This window comes from Marmota flaviventris, chromosome 15 (genome assembly GCF_047511675.1).
Source record: "Marmota flaviventris isolate mMarFla1 chromosome 15, mMarFla1.hap1, whole genome shotgun sequence".
Classification (NCBI taxonomy): domain Eukaryota; kingdom Metazoa; phylum Chordata; class Mammalia; order Rodentia; family Sciuridae; genus Marmota; species Marmota flaviventris.
In genome coordinates, this window is record NC_092512.1 from 37,519,056 (window position 1) to 37,540,902 (window position 21,847).

The following is a 21,847-nucleotide window of genomic DNA, read 5'->3' on the forward strand; positions in this document are numbered from 1 at the left end:
TGAACCAGGCCTTCTGAGAGCCTGGGTCCCAGGTGGGCTGGTGTGGGCATTCTGGGCTGGATTTCAACCATTACCTGCTTTCAAAATGTATTTTAAATGTACCTTCTCATTCCTTCTCATTCTCCAGATTAGTAAAACATTCAAGGCTAAAAAAAGTAAGCTTAGTTAACATTTTTTCATACCTATATTTGCCAAAGAAACAAATTCAAAAATAGAAGGAAAAAATAATAGTTTTGAAAAAAACATGGTAGAAGATAAAAGTAACATAAAGATGGCTGAAAAACAAATAGATTTTATTTAGAGATAAAATGTATGGTAAAGCTACATAATGAAAATATGTTTTAATAAATTATGTAAAAATCAATATTTATATAGGCACACAAAAGCAGGAAATACTATTATTGTTCAGAGTTAGGGCCAGTCCTCCTATCACAGAACTATGGTAATCAGAGGCAAGTAATTCAATAATAAAAATGTATCCCACATTGAAACTTAGTTAATAAGCTCAAAGTTATTGTGTGAATTCGTCCAAGAAAAATAGGCAGCAGGACAATATTCATAAAACAATTAAGTAACAAAATATGACGGAATTTATACTTATATACCACACTGAAAATATATACCGCTACCTTAAAGACCAACAAATTTTCATGTTAATCAAAAGACATGTCCTGAAAAACTCCCACACTGTAAAATTTTAATTATATATTGAAATCATGGATCAAAACATAAAACTTCTGAAACCAACAAACTATAAAGTTAGCAATATAAAGCCTTATAAGATTATCTAAGAAAAAGAGAAAATAACTATTGTTAACTAATCATGCTGAAGAAATTATAAGAATTAAAATATAGATTCCTGATATTCAGACCACTATGAGTATACATTTCTCTGTGTGGTATTGAAAACTGAACCCACAGTCTCATGTTTTGTTTTGTTATTTTAATTTTTCTTAGTTATATACAACACCAGGACAAACCCTGATATTATCACAAAAACATGGAACACATCACTAGAATTCAGTCCCTAGTAATTCCCCCTCATCCCTTCACTCCCCCCTCCCCACTGATACCTCTTCAATCCATTTACAGTTTCCTATTTTTTTTTTAATTAGTGTCCTATGGATACACCTAATGCCCAGACCCACCATGCTATATCCAAATCATGCTATTTTTTCTTAAGATCTCTTCTATCAACTTGAAGAGAAACATTAATAAATAGCTAAACTTAAAAATGGAAATTATAACTATACAAAACAAAAAGATTGTCCCCAAATATCTCTAATATAACACATAGAAAAAATTATAAATATAAAAATTATGAATACACAAAAACTTTATAAAAATGAATGCCATATATATTCATGAGATTAATTTTTTCTTGTCTTTTCTTTGTGCATGTAAGCATGTACAAGATCCAATAAATAAAAGAGACTTGTTTATTTAATTACAGAAAAAGAGACACTTACTTTAATAACAGATGGCATCTTGGAATTTAGGTTATCATATGTAAAATGTAGACGAGTTCTGAAGGAACATTTGTACAGTAAAGGATCCTGGTAAAATTCTATTTTACCACTGGCATTTCGTTTATCAAGACAAACTGTACAGTCAGAAAAATTGATAACCTTTCTTAGCACCAGATCAGTTGCTACAAAGAAAAGAAAAACACTTTAATTATAAATGAAAATTAGAAGAAAAGGGCAACTATTAATCATTAGTACAAGTAGCAATTAAAATAATAAATACAGCAAAATAATATTCATGAAACATTTAATGCATGTCATATACTATGAAAAGAATTTGTCATGTTTTATATCATTTTAATATTCCAACAATTGCATTAAATAGGAAAAAATATGTGTATAAAGAATCTGAGGCCTAAGTAGACTGCCCCCTAAGTAGACTGCATGACAAGTATCCAAAACTGAAGACAAAAAGTAGAAAAATATTCACCATAGTTCTTTCCTACAATAATATAATAACATCCTTGAGAACCCAAATCTGAAATAAACTTCTGAACAATAGCCACTCATTTAGTATTTGTATAGCCACTAAAAAGCCACTGCTACTTTAAACCCACATTGTTCAATGATAGCCAACAGCTGTGGCTATTTAAACTTACGTTTAAATTATTGTAAAAGACAATTGTAAATAGGGCTAGCATTTAACAAGCACTCATTAATGAAAGACATTTTTTATTTATTCTAATTTGTTATATGTAACAGCAGAATGCAATTCAATTCATATTATACATACAGGGCATAATTTTTCATGTTTCTGGTTGTTCACAAAGTACAGTCACACTGTTTGTGACTTCATTCGTGTACTTAGAGTAATGATGTCTAACTCATTCCACCATTTTTCCTACCCCCATAATTCCTCCCATTCCCTCCCTCCCCTTTGCCCTATCTAAAGTTCATCTATTCCTCCCTTGGTCCACCCCCATCCCCATTATTTATCAGCATTTTTATATCAGAGAACACATTTGGCATTTGGTTTTTTCGTACTGGCTTACTTCACTTAGCATGATATTCTCCAACTCCAACCATTTACCTGCAAATGTCATGATTTTATTCTCTTTTAATGCTGAGTAATGTTCCATTGTATATATACACAAAAGTTTCTGCATCCATTCATTACTGACAGGCTTCTAGGTTGGTTCCACAGTTTAGCTATTGTGAATTGTGCTGCTATAAACATTAATGTGGCTGTGTCCCTGTAGTATGCTATTTTTAAGTCATCTGGGTATAAACCAAGGAGTGAGATAGCTGGGTCCATTCCATGTTTTCCAAGGAATCTCCATACTGCTTTCCAGATTGGCTGCACCAATCTGCAGTCCCACCAGCAATGTATGAGTGTGCCTTTTCCCTCACATGCTCACCAACACTTAATGTTTGTTTACTTAACAACTACCATTTTGACTGGAGTGACATGAAATCTTTTTTTTTTTTTATTGTTGGTTGTTCAAAACATTACATAGTTCTTGATATATCATATTTCACACTTTGCTTCAAGTGGGTTATGAACTCCCATTTTTAGCCCATATACAGGTTGCAGAATCACATCAATTACACATCCATTGATTTACATATTGCCATACTAGTGTCTGTTGTGTTCTGCTACCTTTCCTATCCTCTACTATCCCCCCTCACCTCCCCTCCCCTCCCCTCTTCTCTCTCTACCCCCTCTACTGTCCTTCATTTCTCCCGCTTGTATTATTTTTCCCTTTCCCTTCATTACCTCTTGTATGTTCTTTTGTATAACCCTGAGGGTCTCCTTCCATTTCCATGCAGTTTCCCTTTTCTCTCCCTTTCCCTCCCACCTCTCATCTCTGTTTAATGTTAATCTTCTTCTCATGCTCTTCGTCCCTACTCTGTTCTTAGTTACTCTCCTTATATCAAAGAAGACATTTGGCATTTGTTTTTAGGGATTGGCTAGCTTCACTTAGCATAATCTGCTCTAATGCCATCCATTTCCCTGCAAATTCTATGATTTTGTCATTTTTTAATGCAGCGTAATACTCCATTGTGTATAAATGCCACATTTTTTTAATCCATTCGTCTATTGAAGGGCATCTGGGTTGGTTCCACAGTCTTGCTATTGTGAATTGAGCTGCTAAGAACATCGATGTAGCAGTGTCCCTGTAGCATGCTCTTTTTAGGTCTTTAGGGAATAGACCAAGAAGGGGAATAGCTGGGTCAAATGGTGGCTGCATTCCCAGCTTTCCAAGAAATCTCCATACTGCTTTCCAAATTGGCTGCATCATTTTGCAGTCCCACCAGCAATGTACAAGTGTACCCTTTTCCCCACATCCTCGCCAGCACTTGTTGTTGTTTGACTTCATAATGGCTGCCAATCTTACTGGAGTGAGATGGTATCTTAGGGTGGTTTTGATTTGCATTTCTCTGACTGCTAGAGATGGTGAGCATTTTTTCATGTACTTGTTGATTGACTGTATGTCCTCCTCTGAGAAGTGTCTGTTCAGGTCCTTGGCCCATTTGTTGATTGGGTTGTTTGTTATCTTATTCTCTAATTTTTGGAGTTCTTTGTCTACTCTAGATATTAGGGCTCTATCTGAAGTGTGAGGAGTAAAGATTTGTTCCCAGGATGTAGGCTCCCTATTTACCTCTCTTATTGTTTCTTTAGCTGAGAAAAAACTTTTTAGTTTGAGTAAGTCCCATTTGTTGATTCTAGTTATTAACTTTTGTGCTATGGGTGTCCTATTGAGGAATTTGGAGCCCTACCCCACCGTATGTAGATCGGAGCCAACTTTTTCTTCTATCAGACGGCGTGTCTCGGATTTGATATCAACCTCCTTGATCCATTTTGAATTCACTTTTGTGCATGGCGAGAGAAAGGGATTCAGTTTCATTTTGTTGCATATGGATTTCCAGTTTTCCCAGCACCATTTGTTGAAGATGCTATCCTTCCTCCATTGCATGCTTTTAGCCCCTTTATCAAATATAAGATAGTTGTAGTTTTGTGGATTGGTTTCTGTGTCCTCTATTCTGTACCATTTGTCCACCTGCCTGTTTTGGTACCAGTACCGTGCTGTTTTTGTTACTATTGCTCTGTAGTATAGTTTGAAGTCTGGTATCGCTATACCACCTGATTCACAATTCCTGCTTAGTGTTGTTTTTGCTATTCTGGGTCTTTTTTTTCCATATGAATTTCATGATTGCTTTCTCTATTTCTACAAGAAATGCCGTTGGGATTTTGATTGGCATTGCATTAAACCTATAGAGAACTTTTGGTAATATCGCCATTTTGATGATGTTAGTTCTGCCTATCCATGAACAGGGTATATTTTTCCATCTTCTAAGATCTTCTTCTATTTCTCTATTTAGGGTTCTGTAGTTTTCATTGTATAAGTCTTTCACCTCTTTTGTTAGGTTGATTCCCAAGTATTTTATTTTTTTTGAAGATATTGTGAATGGAGTGGGTGTCCTCATTTCCATTTCAGAGGATTTGTCGCTGATATACAGGAATGCCTTTGATTTATGCGTGTTGATTTTATATCCTGCCACTTTGCTGAATTCATTTATTAGCTCTAATAGTTTCTTTGTAGACCCTTTTGGGTATGCTAGGTATAGAATCATGTCATCTGCAAATAGTGATAATTTAAGTTTTTCTTTTCCTATTTTTATGCCTTTAATTTCTTTCGTCTGTCTAATTGCTCTGGCCAGCGTTTCGAGAACTATGTTGAACAGAAGTGGTGAGAGAGGGCATCCCTGTCTTGTTCCAGATTTTAGAGGGAATGCCTTCAATTTTTCTCCATTCAGAATGATGCTAGCCTGAGGCTTAGCATAGATTGCTTTTACAATATTGAAGTATGTTCCTGTTATCCCTAGTTTTTCTAGAGTTTTGAACATAAAGGGATGCTGTACTTTGTCGAATGCTTTTTCCGCATCTATCGAGATGATCATATGGTTCTTATTTTTAAGTCTATTGATGTGGTGAATAACATTTATTGATTTCCGTATATTGAACCAGCCTTGCATCCCAGGGATGAATCCTACTTGATCATGGTGCACAATTTTTTTGATATGTTTTTGTATCCGATTCGCCAGAATTTTATTGAGGATTTTTGCATCTAGGTTCATTAGAGATATTGGTCTGTAGTTTTCTTTCTTTGAAGTGTCTTTGTCTGGTTTAGGTATCAGAGTGATGTTGGCCTCGTAGAATGAATTTGGAAGTTCTCCCTCTTTTTCTATTTCCTGAAGTAGCTTGAAAAGTATTGGTATTAGTTCCTCTTTAAAGGTTTTGTAAAACTCTGCTGTATACCCATCCGGTCCTGGGCTTTTCTTAGTTGGTAGTCTTTTGATGGTTTCTTCTATTTCCTCAATTGATATTGGTCTGTTTAGGTTGTCTATATCCTCCTGACTCAATCTGGGCAGATCATATGACTTAAGAAATTTATCGATGCCTTCACTATCTTCTAATTTATTGGAGTATAAGGATTCAAAATAGTTTTTGATTATCTTCTGTATTTCTGAAGTGTCTGTTGTGATATTGCCTTTTTCATCCCGTATGCTAGTAATTTGAGTTCTCTCTCTTCTTCTCTTTGCTAGCATGGCTAAGGGTCTGTCGATTTTGTTTATTTTTTCAAAGAACCAACTTTTAGTTTTGTCAATTTTTTCAATTGTTTCTTTTGTTTCGATTTCATTAATTTCAGCTCTGATTTTAATTATTTCTTGCCTTCTACTTCTTTGGCTGTTGTTTTGCTCTTCTTTTTCTAGGATTTTGAGATGAAGTATGAGATCATTTATTTGTTGTTTTTTTTCTTTTTTTAAGGAATGAACTCCAAGCAATGAATTTTCCTCTTAGAACTGCTTTCAATGTGTCCCATAGATTCCGATATGTTGTGTCTGTGTTTTCATTAATCTCTAAGAATTTTTTAATTTCCTCCTTGATGTCTTCTATAACCAATTGATCATTCAGTAACCTATTGTTCATTCTCCAAGTGATGTATGCTTTTTCCTTCCTTCTTTTATCGTTGATTTTCAGTTTCAGTCCATTATGATCAGATAGGATGCATGGTATTATCTCTACTCCTTTATATTGTCTAAGAGTTGCCCTGTGACATAATATATGATCTATTTTTGAGAAGGATCCATGTGCTGCTGAGAAAAAAGTGTAACTGCTTGATGTTGGGTGATATATTCTACATATGTCAATTAAGTCTAGGTTATTAATTGTGTTATTGAGTTCTATAGTTTCCTTATTCAACTTTTGTTTGGAAGATCTGTCCAGTGGCGAGAGAGGTGTGTTGAAGTCTCCCATGATTATTGTATGGTGGTCTATTAGACTCTTGAACTTGAGAAGAGTTTGTTTGATGAACATAGCTGCACAATTGTTTGGAGTATATATATTTATGATTGTTATGTCTTGTTGGTGTATGGTTCCCTTAAGCAGTATGTAGTGTCCCTCTTTATCCCTTTTGATTAACTTTGGCTTGAAATCTATTTTATTTGATATGAGTATGGACACTCCTGCTTGTTTCCGAAGTCCATATGAGTGATATGATTTTTCCCAACCTTTCACCTTCAGTCTATGTATGTCTTTTCCTATCAAATGTGTCTCCTGTAGGCAGCATATTGTTGGGTCTTGTTTTGTGATCCATTCTACTAGCCTGTGTCTCTTAATTGGTGAGTTTAAGCCATTAACATTTAGGGATATTATTGAGATATGGGTTGTTGTTCCAGCCATATTTGTTTATTTATGTTACTAAACATGGTTTGTTTTCCTCTTTGATTATTTCCCCCCCCCCTTTACTGTCCTACCTCCCACTGTTGGTTTTCATTGTTATTTTCCATTTCCTCTTCCTGTGATGTTTTGCCGAGGATGTTTTGAAGAGATGGTTTTCTAGCTGCAAATTCTTTTAACTTTTGTTTGTCGTGGAAGGTTTTAATTTCATCTTCCATCCTGAAGCTTAATTTCGCTGGATACACAATTCTTGGTTGGAACCCATTTTCTTTCAGTGTTTGAAATATGTTATTCCAGGATCTTCTAGCTTTCAGAGTCTGTGTTGAAAGATCAACTGTTATCCTGATTGGCTTACCCCTAAATGTAATCTGCTTCCTTTCTCTTGTAGCTTTTAAAATTCTCTCCTTATTCTATATGTTGGGCATCTTCATTATAATGTGTCTAGGTGTGGATCTCTTATAATTTTGCACATTCGGCGTCCTGTAGGCTTCTAGGATTTGAGATTCTGTCTCATTCTTCAAGTCTGGGAAGTTTTCTCGTATTATTTCATTGAATAAATTGCTCATTCCTTTGGTATGGAGTTCTATACCTTCCTGTATCCCAATGACTCTTAAGTTTGGTCTCTTAATGTTATCCCATATTTCTTGGATGTTCTGCTCATGGTTTCTTAACAGTCTTGCTGAGCTGTCTATGTTCTTTTCAAGTTGAAATACTTTGTCTTCATTGTCTGATGTTCTATCTTCTAAGTGTTCTACTCTGCTGGTACTATTCTCCATTGAGTTTTTAAGTTGGTTTATTGCTTCCTGCATTTCTAGGATTTCTGTTTGTTTGTTTTTTATAACCTCTATCTCCCTGTATAGTTGATGCTTTGCTTCCTGGATTTGTTTGTGTAATTCATTGTCGAAGCGATCTTTCATTGTCTGATTTTGCTGTCTAATGTCTTCCTTGATACTCCAGATCATCTGAAGCATGTATATCCTGAATTCTTTATCTGACATTCCATCTGCTGCAGCTGTTACCTCTTCTAAAGTTGAGTTGACCTGCATTGCTTGTGGTCCTTTCTTTCCTTTTCTTTTCATACTGCTTGCGTTTCTTTCTGCTTGGTGAAACTGTTGTGTTTTTGAAATTTTTCCCCCCCTATATATTTATATTGCTCTTGTATAGTTGAAAAGTCTCCCTTGCAGGCGCGGGCGGGGGCTCTGCTCTGCCCCTCCTCCAATTGGTGTGAGGTGTCTACCACGCCCGCGGACCCCTGGGCCTGATCTGCCATTCTGTCGCAGGTCTGCCTACCTTGCAGGCGCGGGCAAAGGCTCTGCCCTGCCCCTCCTACCACGCCCGCGGACCGCTGGGCCTGATCTGCAGGTTGGTCGCCGGTCTGCCCACCCTGCGGGCACGGGTGGCAGTTCCGCTCCGCCCCCACTCCAATTGGGGTCACGTGACCACCACACAGGCGGGCCGCTGGGCCTGATCTGGGCGCGGACGAAGACTCTGCTCTGCCCCTACTCCAGTTGGGGTGAAGTGTGTACCACGCTGGCAGGCCGCTGGGCCTGATCCGCCGGTCTGTCGCAGGTCTGCTTACCTTGCAAGCGCGGGCGGCGGCTCTGCCCTGCTCCTCCTACCACGCCCGCAGACCGCTGGGCCTGATCTGCAGGTTGGTCGCAGGTCTGCCTACCTTGCGGGCGTGGGCGGCGGCCCCGCTCCTCCCCTCTGGCTCGACGACAAAGCGAGAGAGACTCGGGTATCTGTGACTCACCCTCGCTACCAGGAGACCAACTGTTTCCGTCGCCGCTGAAATTCTCTCCTTGGCCGCTCTCCGATGACATCAGATCTCTGCCATGCTGGCATCCCCTGCGAACAGCGGCATCTCGTTCCCTCCGCTGGGCAACCAAAGCAACGGGTGAGTCCCGACCGGCCCCCACAGGCCCCATCTCAGTCCTGCTGCCACTGCCCACGAAGGCTCGGTTGGCATCCACCTCCACAGTACTCAGCAGGACCCGGACCGAGAAGCAGTCTCCGCGGGCTCCTCAGCCCTGGGCCAGCGCAGTTCCAGGAGCCGGAGCTCGGCCTCTCCATGCTCGGTGTATGCTCTGATAAGAGCAGGCTCCAAGAAGCAGTTTCCACGGGTTATTTAGCAATGAGCCTGAGTAATTTGTCTGCTAGCCGCGGGCGAATAGCAGCCTGAAATTACCTGTTCTATGGCTGAATCCCATTTTCTTCTCTTCCAGTAGGCGGAGCTGTGCCCTCCGAGCCGAGCTTTTGCCCTCTATGTGCTGACAGAAATCCCTGTATGGCGGCTCCTGGGAGTCTCTCAATCCTGTTAGTCCAGAGCCCTTTCACTTATCCGGCCCCTCCCCCTGTTCCTCCTCCCAGCCAGCCAGCCAGGTCCTGTTCACCGGAGGCGGTTCCCCAAGGATCTGATTACACTTGCAGCCCCACTGCGTGTCCTATATCCCGAACGATGAACACCCTCTCTGTCATTCATCTAAGCCCCAGTGCTGTGGTGGGGTGATCTGGGAACCAACAGTTTAATTTTTCCAGACCCCTTTGGTGGGCACGCCCCCAGAAACTGGCGGCTAAGATCCTGGGTGTCGTCGCTGGTGTTAAGGGGAGGTGGGGATCGGGAATCCCCTCTGCTTCCCTACAGACACGCCCCCGGAGAGATTCCCGAGGTTTCCTGGCTGCTTGTATCTGGAGGGGGTGGGAGTCACACACCTGCTAACGTGGATTCCGCTGGGAAGGAATTCCATCGGCGGAACTCCGGTGATGTCACCTCTCTGCTATGGCGGGCCCCAGGCTCCTTGCCGGAGTGTCCGAAGGGAGGGGTGGGACTGGTCTGTCTCTGGTTGGTTTCAGCTCCCGGTTCGCTATTTCATGAAGGCTTGGCAAGAGACCTCTTTCTAGAGTCCCTGCACCGCTCCTGCTGCGCTGCGCCTCGGAGGCTATCCGCCCAGACGCGGGGGCCGCGTGCAGGCAGCTGACAGTCGCCGAGTCGCGCGGGCAGCGGCTGGCGGGTCTGGACCTCTGCGCTGCATGGCGGAGATTCACTCGTCTGGGGCAAACTGTCACCTCCAAAAATCCTACCAATTCCCGGCCGGTCTCTCTTTAGTGGAATTTTGCTAGGAGTTTCTCAGCAGGTCGAATCTAAGCGTATCAATGCGTCTCTCTGACCCTGTTATTGAGGAGGTACTGAAAGCGCTACCTCCCCACTCGCCGCAATGTTGGATCCCCCCGACATGAAATCTTAAGAGTAGTTTTGATTTGTATTTCTCCAATGGTTAGAGATGTTGAACATTTTTTTCATATATTTGTTGATTGAGTCTTTATCATCTTCTGAAAAGTGTCTGTTCAGTTCCTTGGCCCATTTATTGATTGGGTTATTTGTTTTTTTGGTGTTTAGCTTTTTGAGTTCTTTATATACCCTAGATACTAGTGCTCTATCTGATGTCCAAGTGGGAAAAATTTTCTCCCAAGCTGTAGGCTCTCTATTCACCTGATTGTTTCTTTTGCTGAGAAGAAGCTTTTTAGTTTGAATCCATCCTATATAAATCTATTAGGAAAGTTCTATTGGGTTCCTATATAAAAATGAGAAAACTCAGAGAACAGTTCACCCAAGGTCATACAGAAACTTACCCAGGGTCATATACAAACTCAGTTAGTGCTAGCAATTGAAAAAAAAAAAACACCATCTCAAGTAACATTTTAAAAAAGTGCTTACAATAGATTTGATACTCAAAAATCCAATTCCATAAAGCAAATATTATAACTAATAATACCTATCCCAACAAACCTAAACATCGTATATTTTCTTCACAGCTACATTTTCGATACTTAGTACAGTGCCTACCAACCCTGTAGAACAGAAGTAAACAGTACTAAATAAATGTTTTTTTAAAATTGTATTGGTGCTGGGGATGTGGCTCAAGCAGTAGCGCGCTCGCCTGGCATGCGTGCGGCGCAGGTTCGCTCCTCAACACCACATACAAACAAAGATGTTGTGTCCGCTGAAAACTAAGAAATAAATATTTAAAAAATAATAATAATAATAAAAAAATAAAATTAAATTGTATCGTTACATCATTACCCTAAGATATATGTATGAAGACACAAATGGTGTAACTCTACTTTGTGTACAATCAGAGATATGAAAAATTGTGCTCTATTTGTGTACTATGCATTGTAATGCATTCTGCTGTCATATATAACAAATTAGAGTCAATTTTTAAAAAGTAAAAACCAGCAAAAAAAAAGTATCATTATTTAATATCTCTTTTAAGATAAGCAGAAAAATGCAGCAACTAATAGTTAAAATGAGGCTTTAAGATAATCAAAATTTTCCAAATGTGCTGTAGATTATACATAAGCCTAAAACAGATCAATCAGATATATTAGTTTGTCATTACCAGGCTTTGAAAAAGCAACGTGCTGCCTTTTCCTCTTCAAAAACATTAAAAATTCAAAGCAAATACTTAATTTTTATCACTTCAACCCATGACCTACAAAATATTATGCATCACATTTGAAATAAGCATTATGAAGTAAGAAGAAATAAAAATTAAGAACCTTCAAAATCAAGTCTACGTGTTCTTAATCTCAGATTTTATTAATCTCCTATAATTATACGCTACATTTGTATATGCACATTCCCCACACACACACACTGGAGGCAAAAAGCTTTTAATAGATTCACCCAAAAGCCAACTTGTGCAATAAAAGGTTTTAAAAAATGAAGGCAACTGCTTTATTTATGGAAAAAATATACTGTGTTCTTGACATTTACTCACCAGAAATATCCATAAATGCACGATCCCATAATTCACCCACTGTATAGCATTCTGCAGAAGTGATATTGACTGAAAGAACAATATCATCTTCAACATATTTTAGTATGAGATTATTTATAACAATGTTTACATTATTTACAACTCGTCTAATCAGACTTTGCACATACCCTATAAAGTAGAAAAAAAAGGGTCCAATTAGCCACAAATCTACCAATGAATAATTAATTCTTAAACTGCTTTTAGACTTAACAGATGTGAAAAGTGGGTATTATCTAAGAAAGAAGAATCAAAAGTTCACATAGGTTAAAAACTTGCTCAAGTGAACAGTTAATAAGGAGCATATTCAACTCAACAAAAACTTATACCAAGAAGTTCTATAATGAAGCACGCATGCACTAAGAGAAACCACAGACACCTAATCTTTGTTAAAATATAATGCTAAACCCCATATAATGATTATACTATACAAGTACTTTATCTGGTTTCTGCCCATTTTATAAACATTTATACATATTTAAAATGCAGCAATGTTATTATAAGCTGCTATATTGTGTGTATGAAAACAGTGTCTATCTTCTTTACAGCTGTATTTTCAATACCTACTACATGCTTACTTATAGAACATAAGTAAATAGTACTAAATAAATGACAGTTATTAAAAATTATATCATTATTTAATAGCTCTTTTAAGATAAGCAGAAGAATGCAGCAAGTAATGTTAAAAAGAAGCTTCAGGGCTGGGGTTATAACTCAGTGGTAAAGCGCTTGCCTAGCCTGTACAACACACTGGGTTCAAACCTCAGCACTACATAAAAATAAAATATTGTGTCCATCTACAATGAAATAAATATTTTTTAAAAGGCTTCAAGATAATCAAATATTTCCAAAAGTGCTCTAGAATATACTTAAGCCTAAACATATATTGATCAGATAGATATATTTGTATACACACACACACACACACACACACAATAAATTAAAAGATGAGCTTCTTTTTGAATGAACAACAATAATCCTCTTGCCTCTTTAGCCATAAAAATATCCAAAAGTTATGCCTAAGGGAAAAAAAGTGAAACATGACCATCCTGATGAATTTAACTATATTCACTTAATAACATGCAATAATGAAACAGAGTAGAGGAGTGAAGAAATGAAGAAGAAAACATAAAAAAAAAGTTAAAGGGGCCGGGGTTCTGACTCAGTGGTAGAGCACTTGCCTAGCATGCGTGAGGCACTGGGTTCGATCCCCAGCACCACATACAAATAAAATAAAGGCATTGTGTCCATCTACAACTATAAAGATATTTAAAAAAAAAAAAAAAAAGTTAAAGAATACAGTGAAGATAAAAGAAAATGTAATGTATGGAAAGAAAGAGACTGAACCAAAACAATGAGAATATGAAAATACAGAAATAGATATAATAATTTTTAAAAACTAACTCAAAACAATGAAAGTAATTAATGAACACTCTTTTTCTCCACAGGCTACTTAGAATTTTCAAAAGTTTTCTTTTAATTTCATGCTATTGTGGAATAATCCATAATTCTCATATTTCCCATATAAGAAGTACATAAACAGACATATTATTGAGGAACTTAACTGAAAATATAAATAAAACTAATTGAATATAAACAGTATTAAAAGACAGGGACGAAAAACAAAAACTCTTCATTTTACTAAAGTGCACATTACACTATAAAAAATATTTAAAAGATAACTAAAATTTTATCTTTTTCAAGAAAAAAATACACCTTTGCATTCTTTAAAACAGAACTTTATTGGACAAAACTGAATGAACTTCTTCTGTCAGCAGATGATATTAACAATATCTACACTAAAGCCTCCTAGGAAAAAGCTTATTATCTAATTATAACATGTTTGCAAGTAATATTCAATTATAACATGTTTGCAAAAAACACCTCCTTCACATTTATTTCCACTGGATGCAAACAGCAAAGAAATGTAATACAAGTTAGACCCAAGGTTTTTCCTATATGAAAACTATTAAGAGTTATTAACACACCAGTTATCATATGCTATAAAATTAACACAATAAATAGTAATAGGTTTAAAGCAAAAATGTGTATATTTATAGCAGCTCAATTCACAATAGCATTAGCTATGGAACCAACCTATGTGCCCTTCAACAGATGAATGGATAAAGAAAATTGGGTATATACACAGAAAGGAGTATTACTCAATCAAAAAGTAGAATGACTATATGACATCTGCCAGCAAATGGCTGGATTTAGAGACTATCATGCTAAGTGAAGGAAGTCAGTCCCAAAAAACCAAAGGTCCAACGTTTTCTCAGCTATATGAAAGCTAACGCACAATAAGGTAGGGCAGAGGGAGGTTGAGGAGAACAGAAGTACAGTAAATTAGAGAATAGGGAATGGTGGAAGGGGGCGGGATAAGCAAAGGAATGACAGTGAAATTAATCTGACATAATTTTCCATGTACCTATACGAAAACAACACAGTTTGTTGAATTCCAACATCATGTTCAACCATAATCGCACTCTAAACTAGAATAAGATATATTCCATGCTTGTATATTTATATCAAAATGGATTCTGCTGTCATGTGTAACTAGGAAAGAAAAAAAAAAAGATCCAACTTTGGGATTTCTTTTCCAGCTTAATAAACCACATTTCAAGTCTACATTGTTATGTGCATAGAATCACTCTAAAATTTTTGAAGAACTATATCTCTTGTTATTATTTTATCTCTATTACTTATCTCAATGGTTTTTTCTTTCACTTTTATTTTCCTTCATTTTCACCCTAAAACTGCAAGTTTATTTTGGGTATTGTTTGTCTGTTATGTCATTTCTCATCCTTTCATTTTCAATTTTTTATGCCTCTTTCTTTTATGTTGTTTTGGATACCACACAAACCTGGACATAACTACTGTTTCCATTTAGTGTCCAAGATAAAATATTACTTGTGCTTCATTAGAACTCTTTTTCCTTTGGGCTTACATAGTGACTGGTAGCTTTCAAGGTCTCCTACACTAAACAGTTAATTCTTTCAGAGAAAAGGTTGCCTTGAGTGAGCTGCTCTACCGTATTCTTATTGCCCAAACAATTCATTTTAGGAAACTGAACCACCTGCCCTCAACAAATATTTTTAAATTCATAATTAGAATGAAATAAAGACTCTCCATACCATCTTTGCTATTACGAATAAAATATAAACATCAGATAGCTTTATAGTTATTAACGGGAAAATAGTTTGAAGCAGATTTTAAAATGGATGATACGTTAATGAGAAAGTACATCTATAGACCTATACAGGGATATCATTCAGTTTTAGCGCTCTTGCCTAAAACACCAAAGATGCCTGGCTATCCATAATTTGTGCCTCTCATTTCAGAATGTGGATTTGTTACTAAGATATAACTCCTAAGATGCACATAATATCCATGTAAATAATTTGCCTCAATAAAATATGAGAAGATTATGTATCATTTCCAACCTGGAAATATTAAGAAATAGTTAGGTCTTCTCCAGACTCTCCTCTTGAAAACATGCTGAAAAAAAATAGTCTGAATTTCTGGTAGGACACTATCTTTGTATTTGTATGTTTTTTAAAAATATGTTTGTTGTGTTAAGTCACTGAAATTCAAAAACTAACTTGTCCACCAGTTAATATTTCCCTAACTTACACAATCTGTGTCATTTTTAAATATAAAAAATGAGTCTGACCAGAACACTTTAATGCACAATGTTAAACAGTGAAAGCACTGAAATGTTAAAGCATTAAAAAAAAGAAAATATGAAATAAGTTCTGCTTTTTTTTTTAATCATTTGCATGAGGCCCTAAGTTCAAACCCCGGCACTACATTTTCAAAGGGAAGGAATGGAGGGAGGGTGGGAGGAAGGGAGGAAGAAAACCAAGCCCAATATGTTAAGGACTTAAGCACATTTACTCACACACACTTTTCTCTATTTCATATTTAATATTTTCTGCAATATGTGACTTCTAATTAAATGATGTCTCTTCATGGATATCAAAATATCAGTTTCTATTTGCTCTTTTGCAAAATGCAAAGACATTTAAACTTATGGATTGGCTTCGGCAGGTATATGAATGAAAGAACGATCAAGGCTTGCTGTCGGAGAAAAATGCCTGTTTATTGAGGCAGCTCTGCATATTTATGGGGGGGGGGGGGTTGACAGTTGAAACAGTTTAACAATTTAACGGTTTTTTGGCAGCTGGCTTGGGGTGCGTTCTAATTGGTGGGTAAGGATCATGTGAGCCAGCAGGGCTCACCATTGGACGGCAGGATCATGTGAGCCAGCAGGGCTCACCATTGGACGGCTCTTCTTGGGGGATGGGGAAGTTAGTCTTTGGAGCTGGGGCAACTCCCAACAATGAATACCCTAAAGTTATGTCAATTTTGAATGTGTGTATGTGAATGTGCACAATTTTTTCAAAAGATTTTCAAAGATCCATGACCTAAAAAGGACTGATTGCTCTAGACCAGAAAATCTGATCTTCTTATTCCAATTTCAGTGACTCTATGAATCAAATTATCTAAGCCTAAGAAAAGTACTATGTGATTTTATACAATTCAAAAACATGTAAATGCTTATTATAAATCAGATGTTATATTTCTTTAGTCAGGGGCCAACAAAACAAGATCTGTGACATCAAGTTTTAAAAAGAAAGTTTTATTGGAAAACAGCCAGAGTCATAAATTTATTAATCATCCATGGCTGGTTCCACAGTATATCATTAGTGTGGAATAGCTGTTGTGATAGAAAACAGACAGCCTGCAAGTGGCCCTTTATCAAATAAATGTGTTTGCAAACCCCTCTGTTATATGACATATATCAAAAATGACTAAATTTTAATTTCTGACCAAATAGGCACATGGTTTTCAGTTTAATTATATTTTAAACATTTCCAACTAAATGAGTTATAACATATCTACATTTATACACATACATACATCTTTTTGTTAAATTTTTTTTTGTTGTAGTTAGACACAATACCTTTATTTATTTATTTTTATGTGGTACTGAAGATACAACCCAGCACCTCCCACATGCTAGGCGAGCGAGTTACCATTGAGCCACAACCCCAGCCCATATATATACATCTTCTGACCAAAAGAGTAAAGAAAAGGAAAGAAAATTAGATGACAAAAAAAGAAAAAGAAGCTACGCAAGAGAACACAAATTCATTTCTGAGTATCCTAGCAGGAAAAGAAAAGGAAGTAACTGTTTAATAATTTTTAAAAAAATACTAGTTAGACTCTGAAAAATTAAAGGACAATACCCTTTAAAGCCATTTTAAGAAAATGAAGAAGCAATCCACAAATTTCTGCTTCTTACAATGTCCTTCAATAAAAGCCAACAACTATATAACTCAACACATAGAAAAATGAACAATCCATCTCTCTATTTTAGACTTGGTTACTTTATACTGAGATAAAGTACACAGAACTGGGGCAGGGATATCATTCAGTTTTAGTGCTCTTGCCTAGCATGCATGCACAAGGCCCTGACTTCAATCTCCAACACTACAAAAAATAAAAATAAAGTGCAGAGAATACAAAGAAAAGCATGAATAAATAACTAAATGAAACATCATCATTAAACTCTCTAAATGAAAATTGTCAGCATATCTTACAGAATATTCTAAGCACATGATTCAAGACCGTTATTAGCAGTAATTGAAGATCTCAACCTAAATGCATCATTAACTTAAATAAAATATGTATGCTTCAAATCAGATTCAAATTCTTTTGATTTTCTCCCAGTAAAAAATATTACACATAATATCTCAGCACAAGTACGTGCACACACACAAGTTTTTTGAAATATTACTATTACCACATGCCAATATGCTATGGTGTTTTCTATTCTACACCATATTTTTTTTTAAATGACTAACATGATCCATTAAACTGTTTTAACAATTCACTAACGGGTCAAGATTCGTAGTCTGAAAAAGACAGCTCTAGATAACAAAGCTAGAGTTTGCATGGATATGTTATATACTTCTTTTTCTATTGGAAAGCCACCTACCCAGCAAAGTAGTAAAACAAGTGCCTATCTACTGACAATACCAAAATTTCTCTCAAAAATCATCTCTGGCTGAATAAAAATGCTCAAATTCCAAAACTGTAACCACAGGTCCCAGAAGAAATAATCTTGACCCAGACATTTATCTCTACCATGAAAAAAAATATGATTCTCGAGCAGGATAAGGTTGCAAGAAATGAATCTTCAAATAACCATTTGAGTTTAACCTTTAAATAAAATGATTTACCATTTATCCAACTAGACTCTTAATACAGCCCTTGGCAGTATTGAGTTTAGCTGCTCTGACTCCCAGTAATTGGCCAATAGATTCAGTTACTTCTTAAAGCAACTTCCTGTGATTTATGTCAGTATAAAAAGACTGTGTGTCTTCCTATTCAGTAAAGTAGAAAAGCACATGCTGCCAGGTATAGTGATGCACACCTATAACCCCAGCAGCTGGGGAGGCTGAGGCAGAAGGACAGAGAATTCAAAGCCAGCTTCAACAATGGCAAGGCACTAAGCAACCCGGTGAGACCCTGTCTCTAAATAAAATACAAAACAGGGCTGAGGATGTAGCTCAGTGGTTGAGTGCCTCCAAGTTAATCCCCAGAATCAAAAAAAAAAAGACATGCTAACCCAAAACTACCTGAGGTAATTCAGGCAGAACAAAATTCTGTCTTATGTCACTAAAAATAGGATGTTTTATATTATGTTTTATGCAAGTAAAAATAGGCCAACGGAGGCTGCAGTTCTAGCTCAGTGATAGAGTGCTCACCTAGCATACATGAGGCACTGGGTTCAATACTCAGCACTATATAAAAAATAAGTAAATAAAATAAAGGTAGAAAAAATAGGCCAACAGTCACAATTATATCAGTCTGAATTCTAATATGGTTCTAAAGAGCTATTACATACATAAATTAAAATATCAGAAAATAAAAGTGATAATATACAAGCTCTTTCCAGTTATAAAATTCTGTTATTAGTAAATTTTAGAGTTTCCAGAAATTCAGAATAATCCAGTCTTTTTTGTTACCAACGCACAAGGGGGAAAAAAAGACCATGAATCTTCATTGCTAGAGGCTGTAAGAAAGAAATTCAAATAACAACTTGCTGAAAAAACAAACCAAAATCTGAATGAAACCCACTTGTAGAATTCTGGCTCCAAAATGTTCTAAAAGTAGTTACCTGGTGGTAAATCAGGATCTGTAGGAGCAGCCTGCTGAATTCTTCGGGGTTTTACTGATGATTTTGTGTTTTCAGTAGCACTACGATTGGTAGAATTAGAACCACAGCTTTCATGGTCATCCTATTTTTATTTTAAAGAAAGGAAAAAGAAACACATCAACTGCATTCAAGTCTAAGGAAAAATTATGTTCGATATATAAAGTACATGGATACTATACATTAGATATATTATTCTTATTTTTAAGCTCTAAAACCTGTATAATCAGCTGGGCATGGTGACGCACACATATAAAGACCAGCAGCTCGGGTGGCTGAGGCAGGAGGATTGTGAGTTCAAAGCAGCCTCAGCAATTTGGTGAGGCCCTAAGCAACTCAGCAAGACCCTGTCTCTTAATAAAATACAAAAAGGACTAGCGAGGGGCTGGAGCTGTGACTCAGTAGTAGAGCACTTAGTTGTAGATGGACACAGTATCTTTAAATTACTTACTTATTTGTATGTGGTACTGAGGATCGAACCCAGCGCCTCATGCATGCGAGGCAAGCGCTGTACCACTGAGCTACAGCCCCAGCCCGCAATAGTAGAGCACTTGCCTCAAAAGTGTGAGGCACTGGGCTGGGGATGTGGCTCAAGCGGTAGCGCACTCGCCTGGCATGCGTGCGGCCTGGGTTTGATCCTCAGCACCACATACAAACAAAGATGTTGTGTCCGCCGAAAACTAAAAAGTAAATATTAAAAATTCTCTCTCTAAAAAAAAAAAAAAAAGTGTGAGGCACTGGGTCTATCTTGGCACCACATAAAGTCAAATAAAGTGCATATACAACTAAAAGAAAAATTTAAAGGGTGGGGGTGCTGGGGATATGGCTCAGTGGTTAAGCACCCGTGGGTTCAATGCCCAATACCAGAAAAACAAGCAAACAAATATCAAAAACAAAAATATATATATATAATTAAATCCTTTCTTTCTTTAGCTACTATCAAAACAAACTACTTGCCAGGTGTGATGGCATACACCTGTAATCCCAGCTACCGGAAAAGCTAAGGCAGGAGTATCTCAAGTTCCAACCCAGCTTCAGCAATATTTCAAGACTCTGTCTCAAAAAAATAAAAATAAAAAAGGGCTGGGGATGTAAAACCCCCTGGGTTCAATTCCCAGTACAAAAAAAAAACCCTACCTGAAAATGTCAGAGAATTCTCATTTATATTTCTAGCAAAAGAAGAGTCCATTTAACAAACATTTTTAAATAATTTTCATGTCTATCTACAAGCAGAAATAAGTGAAAAGGGTCTTATTCCCCATTTATTTGTTCTTTATATATTAAGTTCCTCACCATTTGGAAACTAAGCTATCTTCTTAGCTAGCTTTTAATGATTAATCTAAACCATTCTTACAATCCTGAGCAACCTATTTTAACAATGTTTACTGAATTGTTATTCATGTTTTAGATGCAAGATCTAAATAACTAAACAGAAACTCTTCAAAAGAAGAAACACAGATGGCCAACAAATGAAGAAATGTTCCAGAATGCCAGAGTACCACAGTGTCTGGCCCCCCATTAACTCTACCCCACCTCATAGCTCCTCAGTGGAAGGAGACCTGCTGCACCTCAGAGCAGGTCTGGATAGGCTTTCTGATCAGCCCTCCCTTACCTTAGAGATCTTCAGGGGAAAGGGATCTCAGCCAGAGGCTGTAAGAAAGAAATTCAAATAACAACTTGCAGTGTACCACTGCACTCCCTGAGGGAAAAGCAGCTGCTGCGCAGGGCCTGAGGAAACTGCCAGCAGAGACTAGATGAAAGAACAGGTTCCCTTAAAGCCGGGTTGTTTTTTTTTTTTTTTTTTTTTTTTTTTTAAAAAAAAAAAAAGAATTAAAAACAATCCCCAGAAAGCCCGTGAACCAAAGAAACTGAAATTGGCATAAATTTTTATTATTTTTTTAACCTAGATCATTCAGCATCATGACCCCAAGGGAGAAAACCCACATTCCTACAGGCACTACAAGTGTCATGCAGGTACATCTGCACTCCGAGGCAAACACCTATTACTTCATATTCATATCAGTGAAGCCGAAACTGGTGACAATTTTATCAGTATACCCAAAAAGCAGATTTTACTTGAGATCTAGACAAGGCAGAGACTGGATTCTCACCAATGCAATAAGGGGAGAGGATTAATCCTCAAATACCCACCCACAGAGTTCTAAAGCTAGGTCAAATCTAAACTGTAATTACTTAAATCTTCAACTCAGAACTCAGCACCACCCTCCCCACAACAGAAAAATACAATTTATCATCACCAAAACAGTGCTAAATCACCATATACTGGGCAACTGGAAAAAGATCTATTACAATTAGCTGTGACACCTAGCCACAAAGGCAGGCAGCCAAGGTGAGGAACACAAAGTTGTTGGCTATACAATCTCCAACTGTCAAGTCAAGGGCTGAAAAGTCAAAAGAAAATGCAAAGAATGAGCATCCATTCCAGCAGTTTTGAACAACCAGCAGAAAGAAGCTTTTTATTTGCAGCAAGATTTCTTCTCCTTTTTTTCTTCTCTTTTCTTCTTTTATTCTACCAAACCCCCACTTTAATTTTTTTAATTCATCTTTCAAATTTCAACTCCTTAAATTTTTTTCC

The 21,847-nt window shown here is 37.1% G+C and overlaps 1 protein-coding gene across 10 annotated transcripts in view; it reads right to left on the reverse strand.

Moving 5' to 3' along the window:
* Vps13b (vacuolar protein sorting 13 homolog B) overlaps nt 1-21,847 on the reverse strand; it is a 757,361-nt gene that overhangs the window by 690,837 nt on the left and 44,677 nt on the right. For all 10 annotated transcript variants that reach the window (XM_071602212.1, XM_071602213.1, XM_071602214.1 and 7 more), the window contains 3 exons: nt 19,216-19,336; nt 11,991-12,158; nt 1,470-1,651 (listed from right to left, as the gene is read on the reverse strand). In XM_071602212.1, the coding sequence (XP_071458313.1) occupies nt 1,470-1,651; nt 11,991-12,158; nt 19,216-19,336 (471 nt within the window). The remainder of the gene's footprint in view (nt 1-1,469; nt 1,652-11,990; nt 12,159-19,215; nt 19,337-21,847) is intronic.